At 58.7% G+C, this 23,589-nt stretch overlaps 1 protein-coding gene and 1 non-coding gene across 3 annotated transcripts in view; one reads left to right on the top strand and one right to left on the bottom strand.

The window, feature by feature from the left end:
- Position 1: 1 nt before the first annotated feature.
- Positions 2–23,589, bottom strand: part of PYGB (glycogen phosphorylase B) — a 53,077-nt gene continuing 29,489 nt past the window's right edge. The window contains exons 4-20 of one of the 2 annotated variants that reach the window (XM_033840631.2): positions 22,754–22,857; positions 19,715–19,846; positions 18,187–18,298; positions 17,812–17,894; positions 16,851–16,994; positions 16,239–16,331; positions 15,136–15,282; positions 14,293–14,456; positions 13,484–13,598; positions 12,466–12,567; positions 11,729–11,876; positions 8,194–8,252; positions 6,320–6,461; positions 4,571–4,778; positions 3,888–4,022; positions 2,511–2,577; positions 2–1,420 (exon numbers count right to left, since the gene is read on the bottom strand). In XM_033840631.2, the coding sequence (XP_033696522.1) occupies positions 1,268–1,420; positions 2,511–2,577; positions 3,888–4,022; positions 4,571–4,778; positions 6,320–6,461; positions 8,194–8,252; positions 11,729–11,876; positions 12,466–12,567; positions 13,484–13,598; positions 14,293–14,456; positions 15,136–15,282; positions 16,239–16,331; positions 16,851–16,994; positions 17,812–17,894; positions 18,187–18,298; positions 19,715–19,846; positions 22,754–22,857 (2,108 nt within the window). In that variant the 3' untranslated portion in view covers positions 2–1,267. Of the gene's footprint in view, positions 1,421–2,510; positions 2,603–3,887; positions 4,023–4,570; positions 4,779–6,319; positions 6,462–8,193; positions 8,253–11,728; positions 11,877–12,465; positions 12,568–13,483; positions 13,599–14,292; positions 14,457–15,135; positions 15,283–16,238; positions 16,332–16,850; positions 16,995–17,811; positions 17,895–18,186; positions 18,299–19,714; positions 19,847–22,753; positions 22,858–23,589 lie in introns of both variants that reach the window. The other variant, XM_033840632.2, reaches the window with a different exon arrangement.
- On the top strand, positions 21,280–21,352 carry TRNAG-GCC (transfer RNA glycine (anticodon GCC)). Its single transcript has one exon. It is a non-coding gene; the product is annotated as a tRNA-Gly (tRNA).

The following is a 23,589-nucleotide window of genomic DNA, read 5'->3' as shown; positions in this document are numbered from 1 at the left end:
CAACTGAGCACAAGCAGGAAGGTTTAATCCGTTTCTCACACGAGGCAGTGACTGACAGTGAGGGGCACAGTGATGGTTACACTCGGCCTAAGGGACGGGCAGCAGAGGGCGCTGGGGATGCAACCACAGACCCTCACGCCTCTGGTGACGTGAGCAGTCAGGATGGGGATGAGGGCAGGACCCTGTGCCACCCAGGTCCAGCATTTGAGGAGACAGCCTCCGGAAGCTTCCGCCCACAGCTCCTGCCTGCTCCCTGGCCCTGTCCTTCCCACCTGCTCACCCGCCCTCCCCAGCACCAACCTGCTCTCTGGGCAGAATGGAAAGTGGGCTCCTCTCTGGGCCCACTCAGTCCTTTTCCAGACCAGGTTGTCATGCTGCTGGGAGGAGGGAGGCCGGCCTCCCGTGAGACCGGAAACGCACCCTCCTGGACTCGACGGGCACAGATCTGCAGCGGGGCTGGGTGTTCAGCTTCACCCAGCAGAGGTGGGGACCCCACCTGGGTCCCCAGGGCCAGGTGAGAACATCCCAGCATTGCCTCCCCAGGCACTAAACTTCAAAAGTGCTATTTTTAGTTGCTAAAACAAGGAAAGGCTTTAGCTAGTTTCATTTCCTTGTGAAAAATCTTATGAAAAAGCAAAACCAAACGAATTCTGCATCAGCCAGCCTTGTCCCAGCCAAAGCTCCCTAGACGCTGGACACAGGTGTTGTCCCCAGTGTCACTCTCAGTTGTCCTGGGGCCTCTTTATCTGATCAGTCTGGAAACCCCGGGCTGGGTGCCCACACAGCAGCTATGAGGACATGGCCTAGCACAGCGGACCCTCCCTGCATGGCCAGGAGGCAGAGCTGGGGCCACACTGGACCAGGTGCTGCAGAAACATACACGGCCCCAGGCTTTACCACGGCTACCTGGCCGGACCCCAGAATCCAGAGGCTCAGAACTAAAAACGAGCTCACACAAGGCGTGTGCAAGGCTGCGGGGAGCCCAGCAGACAAGTCCACCTTCCCCCACCTCCACGGGACAGGTGGGCAGAGCAGCAGGCCAGCTGCCCTGCTCAGTGCTGTGGGCTCTGCTTGCCTGCAGGAAACGGGGGAGCATCTCACCTCAGCATCTTCCCCCAAGCCAACCCAACCCCTGAAAGCCACCACCCGGATCCCCATGGCCGTCCCGGAAACAGCACTGAAAAGAGCAGGGTGCTGGCAAAGTGCTTGGAAACGGGCAGTCAGCAAGAAAACAAACGCCTCTGGTCCGGAGGGGGAGGGCGGAGGCCTAATCCCTGGGGAGGCTGGGGGGCGGGGTCTTCAGGGCAGAGGGCTCCACGCCCCAGATGTCCCGGGCGTACTCCGTGATGGTCCGGTCACTGGAGAACTTGCCCGAGCAAGCGATGTTCCTGATGACCTTTTTGGTCCACTCCTTGGGGTTCTGCAGAGGGAAGCGGTGCTCGGTGACCTCGGGCTGTTCCCAGATGCACTTAGACACTGGGCAGCCAACCAAGAGGTCACTGGGAAGGGGGCCCACCCACCAGGAAAGTTTCCAGATGTCTAGACAGAGGTCCTGCTGGGGTGCGGCACACCCAATGCACAGACACCCCACCAGAGGAGTATGCGCCCCCAGACTGCAGCCAGCACCAGGAGGGGCCTCCCCGAAAGGAAAGCAAAGTTCCTCCCGGAGCCCGGAAGATCACTCGGTTTCTAGGCCCTCTCCTGTTCTGTCACAGGAGGGAACATCAGGGGCTGTTTCCTCGGGGGGGGGGGGGTGGGTGGGAGGGATGAGACGTGGGCAACAACTCAGACACACAAACCCCTCAGGCCGTGTCCAAGAATCTGCTTGAACGACCTGGGCAATGAACCATCTGCCCCAACAACTGCACAGTCACGCCCCCATCGCCAGCGTCCCCTCCTGCTGCCATCCTTGGCTGGGTGCACAGGGTGGAACACCCTCCTTTCCCTCCCCAGGTTCAGGAGCTGAGTCTTCCCAGGAGACCCCACTGGACATGCACACTCTCTGTGGGCCACGCCAAGGCAGGGACACAGGGCCGCGGACTGGGGAGCTGGCTCCCGCAGCCCCACCTTAGAAACTCGGCTCCTTAGAGCTACAAGTCCTTGTTCTACTTGCTGTCAGATCTGTCACTTTTACAAGGAATCGTTCATCTTCTCATTTTAAGCACAGAAAGGTCTTCACTGCTCACAAGGCCCATCCCTCACCTCAGGCTCTCCTGATGACACCCACGTGGGCAGTCAGATGGCGGGCTAGGGTGTGCAGAGCCTCCAGAAGGAAACTCCTGCCCTGCTCACCTGCGCTCTGTGGCAGCTGCCCAGAGGCTGCAGGGGAAGGTGCGCTGGTGTGGACAGCAGCCTGGGCAGAGGGCCAGCCGAGTCAGTCCCTGAGCAGGAAATGAGGAAGCCCAACCTGCTCTGGGCCACTAGATGAACTGTGACCTCCTGGGAGTGGCCTGAGACAGCAGGACACAGCCACACCCTGCTGCTTCACTGCCAGGGCCCAAGGACCTTACCCGGTACAGCTGGTCCACCCGGGCCTGGCACTCCACGTATGCCTCATAGTCCGCAAACACCTTGAACCTGAAATGGGAGACAGGAAGCTGGGCTGGGTGGGTGACGAGTGGGAGGTCAGGAAACGGGCCTGGCTGGCTGCGTCCTCATGCTCTGCAGGACAGGGGTGGCCACAGGGACTACTCTGTGAGCAACACTTCTGTCCTGGGGACGCTATTCTAGAAAAACCTTATTTTAACCCAGTGTTCTTTAAAGAACCCGTGCACGTGGGTCAGAGCTGCACAGGCTGAGGCCTCCCGCCAATTTCACCTCCAGGGGAAGGGCACAGGGTGACCACAGGCTCCATCACCATCTGTTCTCAGATATCACGGGCTGAGAACTGGTGGTGCAGGATTTATGGACACAGAAACACGTTTTGTTTACGATTGAGTAAGAAACACAATTCATGAAACTGTAAAGTCCCTCCTTGATCACAGACCTCAGCAGGGCCAAGCTCCCAGCCCCGGGCGTGTGTGGAGTTACGATCGATTGGGTCTAACAGAAGCCAGCTGACAGCATTCATCAAAAAGTGACAGACTAGGGCTTCCCTGGTGGCGCAGTGGTTGAGAGTCCGCCTGCCGATGCAGGGGACGCGGGTTCGTGCCCTGGACCGGGAAGATCCCACGTGCCGCGGAGCGGCTGGGCCCGTGAGCCATGCCCGCTGGGCCTGAGCGTCCGGAGCCTGTGCTCCTTAACGGAAGAGGCCACAGCAGTGAGAGGCCCGTGTACCACAAAAAAAAAAAAAAAAAAAAAAAAGTGACAGACTAAACCAAAGGAACTGCAAGTGGGATAGAGGTCGATTCTCAGCCTTTGACAGACTCAGCTTCTACCACCTGGGTGGAGAAGAGGCCTGTCGTCAGAGGAGAGAGCACTGCCGACCTATAACAAGTGCTGTGCAAAGCTGTGCCCCGGGGAGCAGAACCCCGTGTCAACGGCCTCGTCGTAAAACACTAACCATGTGGTAACTCACGGCCTCACAAGCTCACTCCACCTGAACCACTCTTGGGCTCCCCATTAAACCCAGGCTCCCTCTGCCCCGAGGAAGTCGCCTCCAACCCGCCCAGGCGACGCTTGTCACTCCCGTCCAAGGAGGTCAGCTGGTGCCGGGGGCCTGGGGCTCCGCTCGGCAGCTGGCAATCCCACCACCAGGCCCCCAGGCTCGCTGAGCACCGTCAGAAGCCCCACAAACCCTGGCCCCTGGGTGCAGCCGAGCCTCTGGCCGTGGGCTGAGGTGAGGGTGAGCCTCACCGAGGCCCAGGCTTGGCCCCAAACAACGTGCAGTTTTCAGCCTGCCAGGGGACCCTTTGACCCATCGGTGAGGCACGAGGGGCCTGTCTCACCTGTCATGGTTCAGCAGCATGTCGACGACGCCCTTGAAACAGTCGGGCTCCCTGGGGGAGAAGAAGCCGCTGCTGATCTGGTCCACGGCCTGCCGCAGCTCGGGCAGGGAGTCGTAGTACTCCCGGGCGTTGTACCTGTGGGGAGATGGCAGCCTCGTGGGCACACGCTGGGGCCGTTTGTGCCTCAGGCCCACGACAGCCAGGTGGGGTTGGCAACCGCAGGCACTGGGAGGTGGACGTGGGCCGTGAGCACATCAATTCCACCTCCTCCTTTTACTGTTACAGACACGTGGTTGCTAGAGGACGTACAGGTCACATGCAGTCCTCCGAGAGAGGATGCTCAAGCAGCCCCGCCCCCGCGCCCAGTGCCAGGATGTTGCAGAAGAAAATGACATGTGAAACCAAGCTGGAGAGACACCCTGCGACCATTAGGGAGTCTGGGGAGAGGGAGGCGTGTGGCAGACATGGGACAGGGCCGAAAGGGCCAGCGCTCACAGGCTGACAAGGTTCCGACTGTTTGGGTTCAGCAGCTGGTGCCTGAGGCCTCAACAACTCCCCTGAGGGATTTTAGGCAACTAGGCAACTTCAGTTGCACAGAATTAGGCCGGGCTGGGACCCCTCACAGGATCCAAGGGTGTGAAAAACAAGTAGAGGAGATCTGAGGTCTTGAGAGGGACACACACCCTTTCCGGTCCAGGGCTTCCACGTCCTCCACCCGCAAGCCAAAGATGAAGAGGTTCTCGGCCCCAGCTTCCTCAGCCATCTCCACGTTGGCTCCGTCCATGGTGCCGATGGTGAGAGCCCCATTGAGCATGAACTTCATGTTGCCTGTGCCCGAGGCCTCGGTGCCTGCGGTGGAGATCTGCTGTGACAGGTCGGCGGCGGGGATCACTGCAAGGCGGCGAGAGCAAGACCCGTCAGCCATGAACCGCTCAACACGAGAGCAATGGGAACAGCACAGCAACACCATGCACTGACCACACCACCTGTACGGCTCCCTTTTTTGACCCAGGGCACCCTGAGGCAGAGGATCCACAGTGGAAACGCCTGAGAAGCCCTGCAGGTGGCAAAGGACCTTTGTTCTGGAACCTTCCACGGACCAGGGCCAAATCAAAGCCTGGTGTTGTCATCATTCCCTTGTATCCTGACATCACTGCTGTCTTATTCGATCAGCCCCGCAGACTCCTTAAATGGCTTAAAGAGGAATCCGACTCACAGCACCAAAGGACTGGGGACAGCGGGGGGACAATCTTCTTGTGGCCACACGCACCGAAGTCACTCTGTGCCGTTTACAGACTGGCATAGTGGCCAAGACACAACCCCATCCATGGCCCTGCAGCTTCTCCCAAGCGTGGGTTCCCTGCGTGAGTTTCTCCATGTGGCAGCAGGAACGCAGCCTCCGTCCTGCCTGCCTTGGCATCCCTGCTCCCATGTCCTCAGCTCGTTCTCAGAGCTAATGCTGCTTCCCTAACCCAGCTGAAGGGCACTCGGGGTCAGCCAAGACCAGAGCCCAGCCCCTTCTTCAAGGTCAAGTCCAGGTGCCAGGATAGAGACACAGGCACCCCCGGCCCCTCAGGCAGAGGGACATGGGCAGACGGGATGGTGGACACGTTACCACAGCCAGTCCAAGAGCTGGGGGAGGGTGTGGGGCCCAACTCCAGGCTGGCTGTCCCCAAGGTCAGTTCTAAGGAAGCGCAGGAACTGGCCTGGGAGTGCCAGGCAGCGGCCGTAAGTTGCTTTAGAAGCTCAGTGAAACACTAACCCCAACCCAACCCCCGAGCCACACATGGTCCATGGCAGTGGCGGGACCACAGGGATGGTCCTGATCCGCCCGCAACGGAGGAGGAGGGAGTGCGTGAGCCTGCCCTTCACTCAACGCCTGGAGGGCAGCGCACAGTCTCATGGATCAGAGGGGCTGCTACTCGGGCCACAAGTCCAGGCTCAGGTTTCCCAGCACTTCCTGCCAGGTCTCCGGAAGTGGCTGGCTTAGAAGGGCCTGTCCAACTCAGGACAGCTATGCTCTGAGGCACATCTGGCCACAGGCCCTTCTCCAGATGGCAACACACACCCAGTACCCCCAAAGTGGAGTGGCCCCAGGCTAAACCCTCCCGGAGCAGGTGCAGGACGCCAGGCCAGAGTGGACAGGTGGGGATGAGCAGAAGCACCCTCTGGGGGACGGGGAGGGCCAGCAAGAGGGAGCCCCGGGGCAGAGGAGCGAGGAGGGGGAGCAGTGGGAAGTTCAGAGACCAAGGATGTGTGAGACCAAGGACGACCCACACACTCGGTGGCAGCAGGGCTCCCCCAGAGCCAGGCCAGGGGGTGGGGGGCCCTCTGGCTGGGCAGCCTGGTGTTGGGGCTGTTAATCCGTCTGAAAGCAAGACAGGCCCTGACCATAGAGGACCACTGGCTGCGCCCAGGTAGGGCAGGCTCACCTTTCTCGGCCAAGGACACTCTGTAGTTTTCCAGGAAGATCACTTTGAGCCTGTCGCCCACAACCGGATCGTGGTTGACGACGTCGCCGATGGACGTGACCAGCTTAATGATCATCTTGGCCATGTGGTAGCCGGGCGCTGCCTGGAAAGGGGGAGGGGCGCTCAGCAGACACCCTGTGCTCAGGGGCACGGCAGGGTCGCCGGAGCCTGGGCTGCACACGCCCAGCCGAGTGGCTCTGCCAGCGGGGGGGTCCCACGACAGGGGAGGGGTGGGCTGAGGCCACGGCATCCCTGCGTGTCCTGCCCTCAACCTGGCAGACGGACCCACAGAGCGCGGCGCCCCACCCGCTTCCTCGGCTTCAACCGAGCGCCTCTCATGACGGCACCTCACCCACGTGCACAAATCTGTCAACCTCAAGCTTGGTTTTCTGATTCTAGTTGGTTTTTTCAAAAATGGAGAGAGGGAACAAGGACCTCTGAGAACTGACTACCGACTTATAGGAAACGCAGGGAACCAAGGAAAGTACTGGGAGATACCAGAGGGACGTGGTTTGGGGAAGACACACAACCCGATTTCTGTAACAAATTGCAGGGGAAAAAAAGAGGGGGACGTGGAGAAAAACCTACAGATGAAGAGATTTAAGAGACACAGCCGCCTGTCACCATGCGAGAACCTTGCTGGGTCCTGATTCAAACAAGCTCAAGGTATTTGTAGCTGTCACAAGACCGCTGCGTGTGGCCCTGGCTGGATATTTAATGATGTGGAGGAATTCTTGTCAAGTGTTTTAGGTGTGATGGTGGCGCTGTGTGGTTTTGCAGGAAAACATCACTGTGAAGACAACTGATTAAGTTCTTAGGGTTGAAGTGTTATAATGTCTGTAATCCATCTACTATGAAATGGTTCAGCAAAAGTCTGGGGGACAGGTTTGTGGATGTTCTACACTTCTTTTTTTCTTTTTAAAAATGTTAATTTTTAAAAAATTAACATTTTTTAACTTTTTGAAAGTCCACATCTCTAAAATGCATACAGAAATACTGACAAAACAGCATGCTGGGGTGGGTGGTGGTGGAATGAATTGGGAGATTGGGATTGACATATATACACTAATATGTATGAAATAGATAAAAAAAAAAAAGAAAAGAAAAAGAACCCCAGCATGCTGTCCGGAGTCTGCTTTAGAAACATCAGGAGTCGGGGGGCCGGGGGCCAGTGGCAGAGACAGAACAAGACGGGCCTGCCTGTGAGGTGCCTCCACCTTCATATGTGCTCAAGTGAGAGGCGAGGACAGTCCTGGGCCCACCTGCAGCCCCCGTGAAGCAGCTGTGCCCAGGCTTCTGGGAAAAGTGGCAGAGGGTGGGGACGCGGGCCCTAGAGTGCGGAGCCGGGTGATGGGACCCACTGATGCCTGCCGGCGATACGCTGGGACTCTGAGATCCCACGTCCAAAAGCACATGTAAATAAAACGAATAAGGCCAGGCTGAGCCGAGAGCAGGCGCACATCTGGCTGACGAAGCAGCCAGCGACTCACGCCTACTTGGCGCACCAGTGCAGGGGAGGCGTGGAAATCCGGCAGTTATAAGAGAAATGGCGCTGCCCCATGAGAGCCCAGTAGAGACTGGCCCTTGGGGCTGGGGACCCCACTCCCCTGGGCCGGGCAGGCAGGGGCCCCATCCAGCTCCCTCCTGTGGCTGAGATGATGGAGCCTGAGCTGGCCCAGAGGCACACCTGGGGCCAGGACCTCTGGGCTGTGTGTGCAGGTTGGCGCCCGGCCACCCGCAGCATCCAGCCCCGATGCAGAGACGCTGCTGAAAAGCACGGTGGTCTGTCCATCCCCGACCAACGCCAAGCAGGAACCAAGAAGACGTCCCCTCACCTTGCCCCCGATCATGACGGTCCTGGGCACAAAGGCCTGGGCTGGGTCCTTCTTTATTCCTGCAGGACAAACAAAAAGAGAGCCACGTGAAGCCCCTGGAGCCAGACATGCCTGAGCCCTGGGACAGGCCTCAGTGCCAGTGTCTTCAGAGGCCAGCCCGACACAGGTGCTGCACTGCCAGGAGCTCCCGCTTACAGAATTCTACACTTGGTCCAGGTTGGTTTGGAAGGCCAACCAGGAGCAGACTCTTCCAGAAAGTTCAGTGGAAAAGCTGTGCCTTTGTGTCCAGAACAGCCCAACACAGGAGCTTCTCTGGGTCTGGTCACCAGGACTGAAGGCCCTTGCATGTGATGGGTACTCAAAAATGGGGTGACCTTGGGATGGTGATGATTCACCGTCAGCCTGCGGGAGGTGTCAGTGAGACCCCAAGCCCCCTCCGTCACTGGGACAGAGGCTAAGAAGCCCCCCAGACCTTTTCTGTACAGGAGCAGACAGCTCACCTCCAGCCCCAGCAGAATGAGATGTCCTCACCAGGCCACTGGTTTCCAGATTTCAGCTGGGGGGTGGGGGCAGGGAGTGTCTACAGAAGTGACAGGCTGCCCTAGACGGCTTTCACCAGAGTCAGGAATCAGCCGCAAGGTTTACAGGAGCCACTAAAGGGTCGCGGCTGATCTGTAACCTCTGTCTTCAGGTTCTAGTAGGAACATGACTGTCCCTTAGTTCTGAATCTTCCCGCTTCCAGATTGTGGACAGAGTAACAAAGAGAACAGGAAAAAAATAAAGCCAAAACCCCACAAACTACATTTTTACTAAAACTAGTAAAGAAGAAAAATACGCTAACTCCAGATCATTGAGCAAGTCCTCCTGGGTCATGGGATGGGTGGGAGACAGGGCTGTGAACTCAGGGTCTCAGGAACCCCAGCCTCCCGGGGGCTGTGAGCAGGGGAAGCGGAGGCAGGAAAGAGCCCCAGGGGGCCGGGCGGGCAGACTCTGTCGGCACCCCTCCTACAGAGAAACCTTGGAAAGGGGGTCTGGACATCCTTGTGGACAGAGGCCCACAGGGCCATGGCGCCTCCTGAGCCAGCCTTGACTTGGAGCCCCAGAGAGGCATCACAAGCTGGGGAGGCCTGCGGCTGCCTTGAGCTCACGAGGCCCCGGCCAGCTCCTCAGACACGAGTGACCAACCCGAACACACAGCTTTGCCACAGACAAGGGCAGTGGAAGCAGCCTCCCTGTGAGTCTCCAACCTGTGAGGACTGTCGACGCAGATGGGAGACCATAGCGCCGAAACCCAAGACCCCGGGAGAAGGCAGAACACAGGCGACAAGGCAGAACTGCCCCACAGAGTGCAGCCCGATCACAGAAGCCAGGAGGGCGGGGAGACATGCAGAAAACACAGTAGACACACAGAGTGTGGAAGCGGGACCAGCAGACAACATGGAACAGAAAAGGAGGGAAAGCTATCAACAGGCAAAAAGAAGGTGGTGGAAGAAACCAACCACACACGTCACTGGAGCCCCAGGAGAAGAAAGCCAAACACATGTTTTAATGTATTTCAAGGAAACGTCCTAGAAATGATATAAGATATCAACCACCATCCTCAGAGTGCCTAAGCATCAGGAAAATGGACCCACAACAGCCGGCACCCAAGACACAGCTGAGTGGAATGAGCACAAGAGAGCAGCTCACTCCAGACCCACCCTCCAGAGGGCGCTGCTCAAGGAAAGAATGGGAGACTGAGAACATCGCTTCAGCGGAACCACCCTTCCCGCAAGTGGCCACAGACTACTGTGGACGTGGAAGACCTCGGGGCACAGGAGCTGGGCAGAAGGGCGACCGGATGGCCCTGTAAGAGGACTGGGCGTCTCATCGCAGGCGGAACCCAGGTCAGGTCGAGGCGAGGATGGCAGGGCGGCACCACGTTGTGCGCTGCACACACGCGGGTGGACGAGCGGGCGGGGGCGGGTGACACGTGCCCTGAGGGCCCCATCGGAAGGCCGCAGGCGCCCCGGACGCTGACAAGCCGAGCAGAAGCAGCACCCTGGGCAGCAGGAAGGCACCGGTCACAAGAGGTGACGGGAGGAAGGGCAGGCCACCCAGCGACTGGCCCTGCCGCTCACAGGCAGGGGATTCGGGGACGCCGCCCGGGAAACGACAAAGAAAATGCAGAAAAATCACAACTGCAGAAGAAAACCACAGCAAAGAGCACAAAACAAAGTCTCCGTGAACTGCTGTTTCTGGCCCGGAAGGCGCGCCCTTCCGCCAAACGCACAGGAGGGCCCTCACCTGGGCCTTTTCTGAGGGTCGGGTCAGAACCATTCAACCCAAACTAGCATCCGTCCTGTCACTTCACTGTCTCACGAGCGAGCGGATCCCTCAAGACGGAGTCTCCTTCACTGGCAACTGGAGAGCTGATGTTCTCGAGGGGAGCTCTGCGTCTTGGAAAGTATTTGGTTCCTTTATTTTCAAAATTAGTATTTGCTTTACTACATTACAAGATCTTAAGAACCACGTTTTGGGCTTCCCTTGTGGCGCAGTGGTTAAGAATCCACCTGCCAATGCAGGGGACACAGTTCGAGCCCTGGTCCGGGAAGATCCCACATGCTGCGGAGCAACTAAGCCCGTGCACCACAACTACTGAGCTCACGTGCCACAACTAACTGAAGCTGGTACACCTAGAGCCCATGCTCCGCAACAAGAGAAGCCACCATAATGAGAAGCCCACGCACCACAACGAAGAGTAGCCCCCGCTCGCCACAACTAGAGAAAGCCCGCGCACAGCAACGAAGACCCAACACGGCCAAAAATAAATAAATTAAATAAAGAACTTTAAAAAAAAAAAACAGATTTTTCCTTGAGGCTTTATTATCTTATTTATAGAAGTAGCAAATGTTCATAGTTACTTTTAGGTGGGTCTTTTTTTTTTTTTTTTCGGTATGCGGGCCTCTCACTGTTGTGGCCTCTCCCGTTGCGGAGCACAGGCTCTAGACGAGCAGGCTCAGCGGCCATGGCTCACGGGCCCAGCTGCTCCACGGCATGTGGGATCCTCCCAGACCAGGGCGCGAACCCATGTCCCCTGAACCCGAGTCCGGCAGGCGGACTCTCAACCACTGCGCCACCAGGGAAGCCCTTAGGTGGGCCTTTGATTCACACGTGCTTCAAGATCAAATGCCACTTAAATAGTTTAAGGTGTATAGATGTAACATACTATTTCATCTTCTATGAGTATACTTCAAATGCCTCACCTGCTAAGTATAATCTCTCCAAATAACTTAAGAGGAGTCTAATAACGATAATAACTAAGTATGAAAGAAATGCTACACCAGACCTAAAACCCAGCCTCTGGAGGAGGTGCAGCCCCTGGGCCTCGAGCTCCCCAACCTCTGAGCTCACGTCTCACTCCTTGTAGCTGCTCTGCTCTGAACACAGAAAACCAGAAGGTGCCACTCAAAATGAATATGCCACGTCCGCCCCAGTGGCCACGTGAGAAACAGGCCCGGTGGAAGGGGCGTGGGGCGCAGGGCGGAGCACTCACGGTTGTACAGGGTGACCACGTGCAGGCAGTTGAGCAGCTGCCGCTTGTACTCGTGGATCCTCTTCACGTGCACGTCGAACATGGACGAGGGGTTGACCTTCACCCCGTACTCCTTCTCCAGGAAGGCAGAGAACTTCACCTTGTTTTCCTGGAAGAACAGAGGTAAAGATGGTGGGATGTGCACAGGGCCGAGCCCCCAGGGCTGGTATCAGAGACGCAGCAGGGAAGGGATGCCCAGGACACGCTGCCACCCCAGGGGAGACACAGAGGGACACAGGTGGTCACCGGAGCCTGGTGGGCAGAAGGGGGAAGCGTGATCCTGAAAGTGGATCCGCACGAGAGCGTGGAGAGAAACAGGAAAGTAGATGTGCAAACCCAGGGAGAGGAGCAAAGGATGAGAAAAGCAGAAAATGGAGACAAGGAGACCTGGGGTGGGGGGCGAGACTCCAAAATGAAGACTACTTCTGGCGCCCCGAGGCCAGGCTGTTGGCACAGTGGAGGGTCAGTCTCGGTCTTCAAAGGCCGCCCAGTGGGTCAGGCTGCCTGGTGGTGAGGTGGCCACAGGGAGGCCCAGGTGTGCGGACAGCATGTCAAGTGCAGATGCGAGACCTGCATCGATTCCCACTGCTTCCCTCCAGACGAGCTCTCCTCCGGACCTGGGGCGGCGGTGCGCTCAGGGTTCAGCGGGGCCCCCTCTGCAAGGCTGAGCGGGGGGATGGGCCCCCCACCGGGCCTACCTGCTTGACCTGGGCCACGTCCCTGATGAGTGCCTCGTCACTGAGCAGCTGCAGCAGTTTCTTCAGTTGGCTCAGGTCCGTCAGGAAACCCTCCCCGATTCTCTGCCGAGTCATAAGGGAGACGTGGTTTCTGCACCTCTTCTGCCCCCCTCAGCCCCAGGCCCCCTCCTCTCCCACGACACCCGCTCCCAGGAAACACCGCACATCCGGCGCTGGTCAAGTCCCGACCACTGAAACGTGCCCTCAAATGCACGCGCCTCCCCCGGCTCCCCACAGGCCTGAAACCTGGGGGCCCGTCTCCGCCCACCCCCAAGGCCCACACCCGCCAGAACCGCAGATGGACGGAGGCCTTCCGGCCGCTCCTGCCCGGCCTGGGCACCCTACCCTGCCCCCGACACTGCAGCACAGCGCTGTTTCCAAACAAACCCCAGCTTCAGTCTCCCTGTTTCTAATTTAGGACCGAGAGGAAAACTGGCCTCCAGACACCTGGGCCGTCTCCGTGGCCTTGCCCTGAACCGAGGCCGCACCAGCCAGCCTGCAGGTGGTCACGTCCCTGCAGCGCTGCTCCCGGGCCCTCCCGGTAACTGGGCAGGCAGACCTCAGCTCTGCCGTCCCTTCCAGAGAAGCCTCCTTGGCACACAGCCCGCCCCCCAGCACCCCCGCCGCACCCCCATGTCCAGCACGCAGCCTGGCCCCTGCGTGACTTGTCTCCTTCCTCGCTGAGCGCGTGAGCATGGGAACAAGTCAACAACGACGGCGTCCCCGGCTCACAAACCTCTTCGGGGGCAGCTGGGCCTAGCGCTTCCCCTCTGAACTCCTGCACAGGCCGCCAGGGCTGCTGGCCGACCGCCCGGCCCCCCACACCCAGGGCGACAGTGGGTCCCCACCACCCGCACCCGTCCAGAAGCCATCGCTGTCCACGCGCTGAGGAGCGGGTCACCGCCCACACGGCCCCAGGCAGCTGCCACTCGCTCTGCCTGCCCACAGCTCCGGGTGGGCTCAGAGGCGCTGGCCTCACCTCCACGATGATGTCCGCCAGCCCCGGGTTACACAGAAGCAGCCACCGTCGGGGCGTGATGCCATTCGTCTTATTCTGGAACTTCTCTGGCTCCAGCTCGTAAAAGTCCTTAAAGCTAAAAACACAGACAACGGGCAACTGTCACAAGCACTGTTTCAAACAAGGTGAGCGAGAGGCACAGGGCCCTCTGAAGGGAGCCCCTGGGCGATCCAGAGCCCAGCCTTTCTGTTCCATCCCCCACGGAGCCCAACTCCACGCCGGCATGTGGCTGGAGCCTGGCCACCTCCCAGTGGTTGTGACAGTGGAGAGTAGACGGACAGTGGGGATTAAACAGTACATCACACAAAGCCTCAGGCCAGCACCAAGGACCTGGAAGCCTCCACACGGACAGACCCGTCCAGGGCTGCCGGGCGCCCACACGAGGCGCTCCACAGGTCTGCGGCGAGGATGGAAAGGAGGAATTCCAAGACCACATCCCACAAAGAGGGGGCAGAAGCAGGGAATCTGATCTAAGAATTCCTCCTTCCTCTCGGGGATGAGCCCCAGCCCGTCACACCCTAACCTCCACCCTGGCGGGGCCCAGGACTCTTGTCCCCAGTTAGGGCGCCGAGGCCCACAGCCAGTGGCACGTGCTCCAGAAGGAGAGCCTCTGCCTGGCTAGACCGAGAACGCAGACAACGGGAAGGGCTCCTGGTGACAAGAGGGCTCGGTCCCCCAGCGTCGTCCACCGAGTCAGAGCCTCACCCTCCCACCGCCACGCTCTGGGCAGTTCACTCGCCCTGGCGCAGGCCAGCGCAGGCCCCACTCACACTGACTGCTTCACGATCTCCGAGTGGATCCTCGCCACGCCGTTGACAGCGTGGGACCCGATGACACATAGGTGGGCCATGTTGATGCGCTTGCAGTCCCCTTCCTCGATCACGGACATCCTCCGCAGGCGGTCCACATCCCCGGGGAACAGGGCGGCCACGTGCTGCCGAGACAGAGCAGTGAGCAGGAGGGCGGGGGGCTGCTTTCCCCAAGAAAGGCCCAGGGCGGCTGCAGCCCAGCCTGACTGGGCCCCGGGCGAAGGTCTGCCTCGGCCTGGGGGCGGCGGCCCGGCCCGGGGGCTCGGAGGAGCTGAGGAGGTGCCGTGTGACGTACAGGAAGAGATGGGGATGCTGTCCCCACTGGCCCAGGCAGGGTATAACCGCAGTCTACCAGTGGGAATGGCTACTCTTTCACCAAAAGATTAAAAAAATGAACTATAATCACACCTGAATTCTAAGTTCCCCTGTGCGTGTACCACTATCCTTTCTGTGGGTGACAGAGGAAAGACAAAGGTGATTTGTTTCCAAATCACCCAAATGCTGCAGTGATGTCGCGGGACAAAGGCCTCTGGCATTCCAGGAACAGACACTCACACCTGAACCTGCTCAGAAATGAGAAGAAGACTCCCCCCGACGCAGCAGGGGTCCAAGCGTGGGGACCAGGCAACAGCTCTGCCAAGTGACAGCCCCAGACCCCAAAGTCCTCTTCTCGAACGGCTATTCCCTTCAAGAAGTAAAGCACCTGTCCCGGGCCAGACAATCTGATGTGGAGGGCAGAGGAGGGCCCGTCAGAGCAGGGCAGCCCTCTCCCCTCCCGCATCCCCACAGGAAGGGCGTGCTCACATCCAGGTGCCTCTGGTTGATGGCGTAGACGATCTCCAGGTGCCGTGGCAGCAGCTTCTCAAACATGGACACAGGCCAGCGCTCCAAGGCCTCGGGCAGCACCGTGTGGTTGGTGTATGCACAGGTCTTCCTTGTGATTTCCCAGGCCTACAACATTCCAGAACACCCCAATGTTTTATTCAGAAAAAAGCAGCTCGTGGCCAGATGCCAAGGTGAGGGGAACGTGTAGGGTCAGAGGCAGGTGTTCAGATGCCACCAGGAAGGGCCCCGCACGTCTCTGCTCTCCGGGGCCCAGAACTTCCTAAACCCACAGTGAGCCCTGCGCCCTTCACTGTCCTGACACGCCCCACGTGCACCTCACATCCTGACCCAGAGCACACGCAGGAATGAGCACCTTACCTGCTACCTGGGAACCACTGCAACTTTCCTCTGTAAACCAGACAGAGCTCCAGGCAGCTTTGCTTTACTTCCACCAAATCGACTTCACACCCACAGTCCAGAGGAAACTGGTCAAGTGTCTGGCCCTGCCCTCCGCTGGCCAGGGGAGAACAGGGTCTGCCCAGCCCCACCCAGAAGTGCAGCCCCAAACCAGAAAGGGGCTCTGGTGCTAAAAAATGGGGTAAAAATGGTTTTATATGTTGATTTAAGTAAATGAGATCAACAAAACCCCACTAAAGAACCTAGGACCAAAATACGTGAAGCAGGGAGAACAAGCCTGTAAATGTGTGAACGATGTATTTCTTTAAACCGAACCCGTCTGGGTTTTTTGCCACAATTTTAAGATGAAAAAATATAGGTGAGAAGCTCTCAGAAGTGTCAGAATCCTTTTCTTGTCTTCCAGAACACCACCCTTCTCTGGCCCTTAAACTGCTGCGCCCACTCACTGTGCCCTGCCCTTGGGAGAAACCCCAGACCCGCTCCTGGAACGTCCTTCTCCCCACAGCCCCGTCTTCCCAGGACAACTTCCTTCTGTCCTCCCGAGGCCACCAGAGAGGCCTCCCTCTGTGGACCAGCTCAGCACTCACCCCTGCTGTCGGGAGAGGCGGGGAGGTCACCCCGTGCCAGGTGTTTGGGGACACTGTGCTCGGGCCCCCGGTGCTCACCTTGTCCCAGTCCACCTTCTCCACGTCCACCAGGATCCGCATGAGCTCAGGGATGGCCAAGGCCGGGTGGGTGTCATTCAGCTGGATGGCCACCTGCGTTTACACGGGGTGACCCCCTCAGTCCCTTGCCTGTGTGTGCGGAACCGGGGTCCTCGGCTGCCCGCCCCGAGGAGCCTGGTCATAGGGCTGGCAGCAGGAAGCGGACGGCACTGCACGGGCTCCAGGCCCAGCATGGAAAGCCGCAGAGGTGCAGGGAGCAGGTCAGGGTGGAGGACCCGCAGGCCAGCCCCGCAGCGCGCGTCCAGAGCCCTCCCCGCCTTGGAACGCTGCTCCTGCCTGACGGACACTGGCTGGTTGTGTTCAGATTACTGAACTGAGCCTGCAAACTGGCCGCTTTGCCCGACGGACCTTTCACAGCGTTCCCTGCTGCCTCGACGCCTCCTGAGGCCCAGGGCAGCCCTGGTCGAGGAGGAAGGCGGCCTGGTCCCCGGGCACGAGGAGGCCCAGGTTGGGGGGCGGCTTCCCGCCCAGCTCCCACTGCAGCTGGAAGGAGGAGGCCCAGCCCGGGAACAGCCCGTCTCCGGCACGGCGCTCAGCCCTCTACACACGCACCTTGTCTGGGAACGTCTCGAAGGAGGTCCTTACGGGGTCGCGGCAGCCGAACTTGGACGACTTGAAGCGCCGGATGATGTCTTGGAGGGTGGCGGCCACCACGAAGTATTCCTGCTTCAACCGCAGCTCCTTCCCCTCAAAGAACTGAGGACATGCCCGGCTCAGCCTCCGCTGCATGGGCCCTTGGGGACAGGGCCCAGGCTGGGGTGCGGCCCAGGGGTGCAATGCCTCGATCCCCAGTGCTGGGGCCGAGGCCAGGAAAGCAATCTCCCAGGTGCCTCACATTCCAGGAGGCCTCATGCCTGAAGCATGAGCCTGTTCGGAATCTCTGGGGGGTGCTGGGGGAGGGCATTTTCTTATGAGCCTTTCAGCACAGGGCCCTTTGCTGCTACGTGCATGTATTTCCCTGATAAAATAAGAAAAACACACAACCCACAAAGATGGGCAAATCCTAGGGGCTCGTTTGGTGGCAGTGGATCACGTGGCTGAGGCCCCGCCTCACAAGTGGGGACACCTGCTAAGAGCGTTCCAAACCATGACCACGTGGCGTCTCAAGGCGTCCCTGCAGAATAGGCACTGCTGGCCCCACGCGCCAACGCGCCAACCAACTCTTGGGGAGCTGGCACCAGGTGCTGAAGAGCAGAAACGGCTGGACGTGAGGTCTGAGGCCTCCACGGCCCTGCACTCGGTGGCCGTGTGCTTATGGGGAGCGTAGGTGTGAGGCCAGGAACCTCCTAAGAGCTCCCCTGGGCAGAGGGCAAAGGAGGGGCTAACAGCACACAGGTGCTCCTGGACCCCGTCAGGGATGCCGTGCCGCCCTCACTCTGAGGAGGTCACTCTCGTGGCCTCACCTGAGAAGCCTGAGGCCAGCACAGGGGCCCTTCTGGAGCCCAGCCCTGCAGGGGTGCTTCCTGCACTGGAGGAACGGCGCGGACGAGGACCACCTGCAGCAGCTACTCACGTTGTCGTTGGGATACAGGACTCTGGAGATGTTCTCGGCCAGGTTCCGGTCCAGGACCGCCTCGATGTAGCCGCCCACGTTGACTGAGGGCAGAGAGTGGAGTCAGGACCCGCGTGCCTGCCGAGGCCCTCATGTGCCCTGATCGGTCTGAGGACAGCGTTTCCGAGCAGAAGGCGTCCCACAGCTGCTACGCCGACCGGCCCACACCCCGCCCCAGACCCCTGGCTCTTTCCGGACGGCGCGGGGTCCCTGGGAAGTCCAGGGCTCACAGGGAAACTGCCCTCAGCCCTCCCGCAGTGGGGAGCCTCGTGGGCTGTGGGTGCAGACGGGGTCGGTCTGGGATCAGCCACCGGATGGGGACAGGAGGGGACGCACAGTCATGGAGCTTGAAGTCATTGGGCGCCTTGGCGGACCACAGTCTCATGGTGTTGACGGTGTCGTTCTTGTAGCCCGGCACCGGGGTGTCGTACGGCATGGCCAGCACCACCTGCCGAGGGAAGACACGGTCCCCAGGCCTGGGCCACCTCCCCCCACGGGCTGGGGCAGCTCGGCCTCGCAGGAAGCGGCCCACCGGCCCACCCTCCTCTGGCTTCGCTCCTTCCTCCTCAAACACACCCAACCTGCCCCGTGTCCCTGGCACCTGCAGCCCCGGCTCGCACATGTCCTGAGCCGGGAGCACCCGAGGCCGCCTCCGGTGGGCCCTGACCACACGCCAGGCCCTCTCTACCTTTACTTTCGACACCAGAGTCGACTGTCACCTGGCTCCTCGGTAGCCCCTCCTCCCGTGTCCTTGGCCTCCCCCTCCACACCTGCCCTCTTCTCACTCAACTCTGCGTGGGCAATTTCGGGACTCACCTAACCTCTCCCCACAGACAGCTGCTATTTCAGACCATCTCCCACGTCTGCGGCGAGGCTCCTCCTGTCGCCTTGACCTCGAACTTCAGCAAAACCAAAGCAGCCTGCACACTCCCTCCCGACAGAAAACACCGGACCTGCCCTCCACCCCCGTCCCAAGCCCCATCTGTCCAGAAGCACCAGCTCTGCTCTGGCCAAGCCTCAGGTCACTTCCACCGCAGACCCTCCCACAGGCTTCTCAGGCCTGCTTCCGGGGGTGCTTCGTGTGCGGCCTCAGAAGCTGAAGGCAGCTCCAATGGCCACAAAGGACTATGGGGCAGGGCCCCGGGTTAAAGCCCCAGTATCACCCTTCCCTTCCCGTCTCCCCGCAGCCCTGCTCCCCAGCCCTGCCTGGCCTTGACAAGCCCTGCAAAGCACCTGCAACCTGCTCCTTCCCTCTCCACGGCCAGTCCCCCAGGGGAAGGCCCTCACTGCAGGGCGCCTGGGGTGCCGAGTGGCCTCCAGGCCTTTCATTCATCTACAAGCACACGCACCTAGAAAACCAGACCCCCTTCTCTGCTTTTCCAAATTAAATCCAACTTATTCTGGCATCGTAGGCCGCCAGCCTGCCCTGGCTCCATGAGCCCCAGTTAAGACTTGAGTCTGCATGACTCACTTGACCCGTGACTCACGGGCTTGCCCTGTTTATGCTCTACTGCCCACACTGCTGCGGTGGCGTCTTTCTTACGTATTGCGACCACCACCCATCCCCACCCCCAGAAGCTCTCCTCCGCCTCCGCGGTCTCTGAGCCCAGGCTGGACTCCGCGTGTGCACCCGCCGGTACGGCACCGCGTTCCGCCAAGCACTCGGTGCTCCTGCCCTGGCACCCCAGGGCCCAGCTGGGGGCCGGGGGTGCCGTGCTCCCATTAAACTACAGAGTGTGGCTCCACAGCTGGTGTCTGGACAGTCCCGACCGAGCGTGCGGAGGTGGGTCCCACAGGGAAGCCCCAAGGGGAGCCGAGGGTCCCCGTGCTCAGCCCCCCACCCACCAAGAAGCGCCCGTGGTACCTGTGTGTCCAGCCAGCACACGCCCTCGGGGCTGTGCTCCACTCGCCCGTAGAAGTGCACGGGCAGCATGTACTCCGGCCGCGCCTTCTCCCAGGGGTTCCCGTAGCGCAGCCAGTCATCCGCCTCCTCCACCTGGAAGGGCGGCAGGTGAGGGCGGGGGAGATGGTCCCGGGCACTGGCAGACCCTGCCCTCCGCCCGCAATGACCACACCATCCAGACGATGCTGCCTGGCACGGAAACAAAACTGCGGCCTATTTACAGCGCAAAGGTTTCCAATTCTGGTCAAGGCTCTGTTTAAAAATGAACACTTTGGACTGTTAAAGAAAAAACTCATATAAAATTAGAAGAATAAATCAAAGTAAAAAGACGTTAAGAATTGCTTGAATTCAGCAGTAAAAGGAAGAAGTCCTGGGGCACATCAACGAACCTCGAGACGTTACGCAGAGTCCACACACAGCATGACTCCATCCACGTGACGTCACCTGACCAGGACGGCCAAGTCACAGACAGAAGGATGGCCCTGTCTACACCACACGTCCAGGACGGCCAAGTCACCGACAGAAGGATGGCCCTGTCTACACCACACGTCCAGGACGGCCAAGTCACAGAGAGAAGGATGGCCCTGTCTACACCACACGTCCAGGAAGGCCAAGTCACAGAGACAGAAGGATGGCCCTGTCTATACCACACGTCCAGGAAGGCCAAGTCACAGACAGAAGGATGGCCCTGTCTACACCACACGTCCAGGACGGCCAAGTCACAGACAGAAGGATGGCCCTGTCTACACCACACGTCCAGGACGGCCAAGTCACAGACAGAAGCAAGTCAAGTCCCCAGAAGGGGCATCTGGGTCATGCTTTTAGGACAGTGACGTGGCTGAGGTTACTGCTTCACTGTGCCCATCTCCACAGAACTCCCCGCAGGACTGTTCTGCCTGGTGCAGGCAGATACTCATCACAGGACGGGTCCTGCCTCTGACCTCCTGTACGTTAGTGAGATTCCAACATCAGAGCCTGGCTGTCTCCACAGAGCAGTTCAATGAGCTGTCTGCAGAAGCAGCATCTTCCCAAGTGCATGAGGCAAGGGGGTCTCCCTTCTGGAGCCCCTTCTCTGATAGGAAGGCTGGTCTGTGGCCCCCGTTGGCCACCAATGCTGCTTTGTGACCACTGCCCACATTTACTTGTGCTACAGCTAAACTCTGCTAAAAGCATTCTGACTGAGCAGCTCCCTTGACAGAAGCGTGGGAGTTGGCAAGTTTACCACCGGCCTATCAACCTAGGACTGTCTTTAAATTGTTACGCATGATGGCAAGAGGCACAGGAACAGGGAACCAGAAGGAAGAAGTGTCTGTGGTCAAACAGACAGAGACAGAAACCACCACCAAAACCTTCCTCCTTACGACTGTAACACCCACCAGCCAGGGAGGAGCCTCAGAGTCTCTGTCTTACAAACACACACATCGCCTCGACTACGAAAGAGCTAGAATGGGCCACAGACCACACATGTACAAAGGTTGGCTCACATCTGACAGAAACACTCACATAAATAACTGTGACTAGGAAATTCCCTGGAGGTCCAGTGGTTAAGACTCTGCACTGCCAATGCAGGGGTTGCAGGTTCGATCCCTGCTTGGGGAACTAAGATCCCATATACAGCGAGGTGTGGCCAAAAAATAAAAAAAAAAAAAAAGAAAAAGAAAAAAAAAGAACAAAAAGAACTGTGACTAAAATCACCCAGAAGGTGGCAGGAGGAAAAGTGCATTTCTCCTTTCAAGGTCACAGGGAGTATTTCTATAAATTAACCAGTGGCTACAAATCTGTTTTGTTTCCTTTTCCTTTTGGCCATAATTTTCTTGGCTAACGTTTTATTATGAGCGTTTTCAAACACATAGAAATGCCAAGGAATTGACAGTGAACTGCACACCCTCCACCTAGGCTCTGTCACTGCTTCCATCTTGCTATACTTGATAACCACGTCTCCTTCCATCCATCCATTACTTTTCTGATGCATTTCAAAGTGAGCAGTTCATCCCAGACATCTGTCCACTCTTCCCCTGAACACTTCAGCAGGCATGTCATTAAGGACAGTCCATCACAGTGTTTATTTTTTAGGTTAACAGACGCACAGTGAAATGCATAAATCTTAAGGCCAACATTGGTGAGTTCCGACAATTGCACACACCTGTGTGACCCAAACCCCATCAAGACAGAGGACACTTCCATCACCCCGATCATTAGCTTCTTCGTTCAGACTGTACGACTTTCCTGTTACCAGCTTTTTGATCCTAACTCCAGCCCTGCTTTATCTGTGACTTTTAGACCCCAAATTATTTAAACTATTCTCCACCCAAGTGGAAGAGTGCTGCCTTCCTTTCTGAAATGCCGAAGTGAGGGGAAACGCCCACCTCACCTAAGAGAAGGAAGGTGGGACTGCGTTTTGAGTCTCCCCGTTTACCAGCAGGGTCTTGACCGTGTTACTTCTCTGCCTGACGCTTTAGAATTGAGGCTCATTCTTCCTAAGAGCCACACTGCTTTGCAGAGTCCAGCCCCTAACCCCACAGGACGCCACCACCTCGCTGGTGTCAGCGAGGGCAGGTGGGAGCAAAGCCTGCAATAGCTGTTCTCCTAGCGACTCCAGGCCAATCCTCCTCTGCGGTGGGGTTGGGCTGGGGGGTGCCTTTGCTCTGTGAGAGACGACAGAAAACACCACCAGCTGGTGGCGTCCTCAACCCACAGTGTCTCCTTGTGAGGCCCAGCTGGGCTCTGGCCCCAGCCCACCAGACGTCCTGTCGCCACACAGAAGCCGTGTGCAACGAGCACATGTGGGCGACGGGCACTGCCGGCCGTGGGGACGATGTGGAAAGCACGGAGTGCCCAGAACTCCCAGCACTGCCCACCTGCCCCCCTCTGCCCTGCCGAGGACCGGCACGCAGCCTCTCCAGGAGGAGCAGAAAGTCCAAACACAGAACTGACGGTGCCTGGCTATTTTCTCATGCGCACGAGAGCCGCAAGTGAGCAAAGGAAGGAAATCGCACCCACCTGCCAGCCATTGACGATCTTCTGGTTGAAAATCCCAAACTCATAGCGGATTCCATAGCCGTACGCCGCCAGGCCCAAGGTGGCCATTGAGTCAAGGAAGCAGGCTGAAAGTCCAAACACAAAGAACTTCTTGGGATCGAAGACGATCAGTAGACCCAAGGCCTCTGGAGCCAAGGCCCAGACGCCAAGTCAAGTAGGCGCCGGAGGGCCGGCCCCCAGGGCATCAGGCAGTGGCCCAGTGGTGACCGGTCACCTTCAGGTCTCATGAAAAGGAAAATGGAACCCCACTCTGATGCCCTTCGGCCTGAGAGCCCGGGGCCAGAACAAGACAACATCAACACGGGGGCTACCTCGGGGTGTGGGAAGAGGGACGAATCCCACGGAGGACACTGCCAAACTCAGCTCATCTCAACACACTGTCCCCTCCTGCCAACGTTCTCCTAGGGACCCTCACTCAGGCTGCAGGCCCCACCCTCACACGTTCTACTTGAAATCCAAGCAACATCACAAAACATCTGCCCACATACTGGTAAAGAGGGCACAGAAGTGGGGCCTGCAAATGTACATTTCAGCACCCACAGCACCAAATACCCAGGTGCCAAAGTGCCACCAGGGCCCCCGGAAGGGGCCACCAAAGGGAGCCCTTGCTCCGATCAAAACGTCTTGAAAGCAAACCACCATGATTTGATTAAAGATTCAGAAGGCAGCCTCATTAAACTTGTGGATTAAAAAGAACACAAAATTTTAACGACGAAACACCAGCACATAAGACACATGCCAATTTACCAAACATGCACAGACCTGGGGGTGTCAGGCCCTCTGCTGAGGAGCAACAA

The sequence above is a fragment of the Tursiops truncatus genome, chromosome 15 (assembly GCF_011762595.2).
Source record: "Tursiops truncatus isolate mTurTru1 chromosome 15, mTurTru1.mat.Y, whole genome shotgun sequence".
Classification (NCBI taxonomy): domain Eukaryota; kingdom Metazoa; phylum Chordata; class Mammalia; order Artiodactyla; family Delphinidae; genus Tursiops; species Tursiops truncatus.
This window is presented reverse-complemented; position numbering and strand designations above follow the sequence as displayed.